Here is a 4,823-nt window from a genome sequence, read left to right as displayed (position 1 = left end):
GCACAGGGTCCTGGAGCTGGGAATGCAGACTGGACATGATGATCAGAGTCATCGCTCTTGAGCAGCTCAGAGTGAAGGAGGGAAGCACAGGTGCACGCGCATGTGTGACATCAGCAGTGACCCGGGGTCACGCGCATGTGTGAGGGCAGGACGTGGGGCAGACGCTCAGGGAGGGCACTCTCAGGGGAGAACATTGACAGACACCTGTGGGCAAAGCGTCCCGGCAGAGTGGGAAAGAGGTGGGCTCTTTGAGGACTGGCCGAGGACCACTCACGTCTCAGCGTGGAGGGTAAGGACGGAGGTTGGAGGGATGTCTAGCAGCCAGGAATGTAGAGCCCATGATCCATCTAAGACGCTGGGGACTCTTCTGAGTGAGATGGGACAATGGTGCCACTTTCAGCTGGAGTGGCATGTTCTTTGGCCTAAGATTGTGCTTTGCGAATGTTTGGAAAACAGGCTTGCAGTGAGGAAGGCCTTCAGAGATGGCTTCGTCTCCAGGTGAGAGAGGACGGCAGAGTGGCTGAAGATGGATGGGAACCAGGGCTGCGGGAAGTAAGGTTGGGGACATATTGTGCGACACGACTTCCTGTTGTGTTTGAAGTGGGCTAACATCGAATGAGAAATCAAGTACGACTACTTGCTGTGAGGCTTGAGGAAGGACATATTTTCACTTTATGATCGGTGGAACACTGAGAGAGAAGCGGTTCATGACCTAGGCGGGGTAGCGGGAGCGAGAGTCCTACATTCTCTCAGCCTAGATGACGAGGTAAACTGAGGCAGCTCCAGTTCCCAGAAGTTGAGTTTCTTTGAGATCGCAGAGGAATGGCAATTATGGAAACGCATGATACAGGAGAGGCTGTCGAGGGCTTGGAGCAGGCCGAGTTCATGGGCAAGGAGCGCAAAGGGGGGAGTCCAGCCGGAGTCCAGGCAGGACGCTCACTGGCTTGAGGGTGGGGAGAGATTCTTGGTGGATGTTCACTGGTCAGGAGATAAGTCTTAGTCTTTTGTGAACCTGTCTTTTACGAGAAATCTGTCTCCCACTTCAGCTCCATCCTTTGAGGACGTGTGTGTAATTTTCCATTTCGTATCCTCCCATTCCATTTTAGATTGAAACCCTTTCTCAGTCAGTGGGACCTGGACTGCTCTGTCTTGTCCAATCTGAATCCCACTTCCTGATGGAGATCCAGGCACATAGAGGCCCTCAGTCAAACGTGTCTTTTTGAATGGGAGGCTCGGTTCGGGTTTACTCCCCCACGCTCCCTTTAACCACTACACCATCTGCCTTCCACGCTTGTGGGTCTCCAGGCTGAGTGGCTCCTGACTTAACAGATCCTTTTCCCATCGTGTGATATCACCAACAACAATTCCACCAAGTCACCCAGAGTGTTCTCATCTCTCAGTAGAATAAAATGGCTGCAGACACTGTCACAGTGATCTGGCTCTTAAGAAACCAAATTCAACAGAGTAAATCTGAAGATCTGCTTGGATTTACTCAGGAATCAGCAGCAGTCCACCTGCAACTTCAAGGGTGCTCTGAGGGGTTTTACCAACTGCAAGATTTCTACAGGAAGAAAGGGAGCTCCTAGCAAAGGAAAAGAAAGGGTTATTCCTGAGCTGGGCCATCTTTTCGGGGGAGAGTTTTTATCATGCAGATTGCCTCTTCCTCCTATGGGGCCAGATGGAGTGACCAGAAAATTCCAGACTGATTAATAGAGATTAAGTTTCTGGAAGAGGTTGAAACTATAATTCAATGAGGTATAAAATCTAGGTTTGGTTTCAGGGCTATTAGCATGTGTGGCACCATTTTTGGGCCTGTGGTTTTTCTCTTTAACATCATAACTTACAAGATATTTGCATGTGGGGAAAGGTACCGAAGCTCCATCTCCACGAGGAGCCAAACTGCCTCGGATGCTTCTTCAAAGTCTGTAGTCTGGGCCATACGTAGAAAAGGCCCTCGACTGGGCTTTCCGGGTTTCTGAAGATGATGTAGGGCATAAAAATGGAATGAAAAGACAGACTTCAGAGGAGCACTTTGTGGGAGACAGAGCTTGCACTGTCCACACAACAGGAGTGATTAGTGGGCAGATCTTACAGGAGACGAGCATACGCCCAGGCAGCCTTGTCGGCATCTGCCCTGACCAAAATTCTCTCTTCCAGCAGAACCAAAGCCAGCGATCCATCCGTGCCCTTCCTGCTCTCTGGCCTTCTCCGGTCAGAAATTCCTCAGCCAGCACATGAAACGCAGTCACCCCTCTCAGAGCCTCCCAGGAATATCTGCGAGAAAACACCTCCAATCTAAGGAGCCCCATCCAGAGGATCAGAGTCAGCAGCAGCACAATGACCCACGCAGCTGGAATGACAAAGCTGAAGGTCAAGAGGTCAAAGAAAGGTCCAAACCTTTGCTTGAAAGGAACAGGCAGAGGAAGATTTTTAGGGCCTTTTCCAAACCACCCAAAGGACAAATGGGGAGCCCTAGGGAGTGTGAGCAAATGATGGAGGCAGAGCCCAGCACAAGCCAGAAAGTGAATCCAGAGAACACAGGGAAATCATCTGTGGGAGTAGGAGCGTCAAGAATTGTAATAGTCAAGTACGGAGGGTGTGAGCATGGCTTTGATGATGGGTCACATCTCATCATGCACCAGAGGACACACTCAGGGGAGAAGCCCTTTGTTTGCAGCGAGTGTGAGCGAGGCTTTACACAAAAGTCACATCTCATCAGACACCAGAGGACACACTCAGGGGAGAAGCCCTTTGTTTGCAGGGAGTGTGCACGAGGGTTCAGTGAAAAGTCAAGTCTCATCACGCACCAGAGGACACACTCAGGGGAGAAGCCCTTTGTTTGCAGGGAGTGTGAGCGAGGGTTCAATGAAAAGTCAAGTCTCACCATGCACCAGAGGACACACTCAGGGGAGAAGCCCTTTGTTTGCAGGGAGTGTGAGCGAGGGTTCAATGAAAAGTCAAGTCTCACCATGCACCAGAGGACACACTCAGGGGAGAAGCCCTTTGTTTGCAGGGAGTGTGAGCGAGGGTTCAATGAAAAGTCAAGTCTCACCATGCACCAGAGGACACACTCAGGGGAGAAGCCCTTTGTTTGCAGGGAGTGTGAGCGAGGGTTCAATGAAAAGTCAAGTCTCACCATGCACCAGAGGACACACTCAGGGGAGAAGCCCTTTGTTTGCAGGGAGTGTGAGCGAGGGTTCAATGAAAAGTCAAGTCTCACCATGCACCAGAGGACACACTCAGGGGAGAAGCCCTTTGTTTGCAGGGAGTGTGAGCGAGGGTTCAATGAAAAGTCAAGTCTCACCATGCACCAGAGGACACACTCAGGGGAGAAGCCCTTTGTTTGCAGGGAGTGTGAGCGAGGGTTCAATGAAAAGTCAAGTCTCACCATGCACCAGAGGACACACTCAGGGGAGAAGCCCTTTGTTTGCAGGGAGTGTGAGCGAGGGTTCAATGAAAAGTCAAGTCTCACCATGCACCAGAGGACACACTCAGGGGAGAAGCCCTTTGTTTGCAGGGAGTGTGAGCGAGGGTTCAATGAAAAGTCAAGTCTCACCATGCACCAGAGGACACACTCAGGGGAGAAGCCCTTTGTTTGCAGGGAGTGTGAGCGAGGGTTCAATGAAAAGTCAAGTCTCACCATGCACCAGAGGACACACTCAGGGGAGAAGCCCTTTGTTTGCAGGGAGTGTGAGCGAGGGTTCAATGAAAAGTCAAGTCTCACCATGCACCAGAGGACACACTCAGGGGAGAAGCCCTTTGTTTGCAGGGAGTGTGAGCGAGGCTTTACACAAAAGTCACATCTCATCACGCACCAGAGGACACACTCAGGGGAGAAGCCCTTTGTTTGCAGGGAGTGTGAGCGAGGCTTTACACGAAAGTCATATCTCATCACGCACCAGAGGACACACTCAGGGGAGAAGCCCTTTGTTGGCAGGAAGTGTGTGCGAGGCTTCAGTGTGAAGTCAAGTCTCATCAAGCACCAGAAGACACACTCAGGGGAGAAGCCCTTTGTTGGCAGGGAGTGTGAGTGAATCATTAGCATTAAATTGCATCTCAACAGCCACAGGACAAATGTAGCAACCACGCCCTTGATGCCCCAGCTCTGAGGGGGCTTCAGAGGAAAGTTACCAACCCCTCATGCTCCCCGAGAGCTAGAGTGAAAAGCAGACAGGAGTAACTGGTTGACAAATCTTCTACTTTCGTGACAAGAGATGAGATGGACAAATTGTTCTTAGCGCTATGGGGATGTCAGCACCAACCTCCATGGCATTTTTTTGCCTCCTGTTCTAATAAATTCTGTCTCCAAACAACTCTGAAGCCCGCATACCTCGTTACCTCCTTGTCAGTGAAATCAGAGAGGGTCCAGGAGGGCCACAGAGAACTCCTACCCTCAGCCATGGGAACTCAACCCCTGGAAAGGTATAGGCCTGGAGCCAGTCTGGTTAGGGTCCTGCCCAGGGAGAGAATCTAGGATTTGAGACAGACTCGTCGGGGAAGGGAGTTCCCTGGACCCCTGGGAAGTGCGGCCTTTCCCCCAGTAGGCGCCCACCCTCCTCCCCCTCTTCTCTTGGCTCCTCTCCCGGTTTCCTGTCTGTTAAATCCTGGGAGGGACGTGTATGTGTGCGTGGACAAGCGCGTGGCTCGGTCTGGGGCACTTGGTCTGCCTCACTCTCTCCTTGCTGTCCCTTCGGGGTCAGCATCTCATGGTGCACAGCATGTGTCTCCAGACTGGACCACAGTGGGTTCGGCTCTCAGCTCTGCCCTCACCAGCTGTGTGACCTAGGCCCAGATACTCAGCTTCTCTGTGCCTGCATTCTACC

The 4,823-nt window shown here is 51.8% G+C and overlaps 1 protein-coding gene across 1 annotated transcript in view; it reads left to right on the top strand.

Moving 5' to 3' along the window:
- The window catches only part of PRDM9 (PR/SET domain 9), a 12,440-nt gene extending 8,406 nt beyond the window's left edge, over positions 1–4,034 (top strand). The window contains 2 exon segments of the mRNA XM_015591805.1: positions 457–463; positions 2,158–4,034. Of these exon segments, the coding sequence (XP_015447291.1) occupies positions 457–463; positions 2,158–4,034 (1,884 nt within the window).
- Positions 4,035–4,823: the final 789 nt, after the last annotated feature.

The sequence above is a fragment of the Pteropus alecto genome, unplaced genomic scaffold (assembly GCF_000325575.1).
Source record: "Pteropus alecto unplaced genomic scaffold, ASM32557v1 scaffold35, whole genome shotgun sequence".
NCBI classification, from domain to species: Eukaryota; Metazoa; Chordata; class Mammalia; order Chiroptera; family Pteropodidae; genus Pteropus; species Pteropus alecto.
This window is presented reverse-complemented; position numbering and strand designations above follow the sequence as displayed.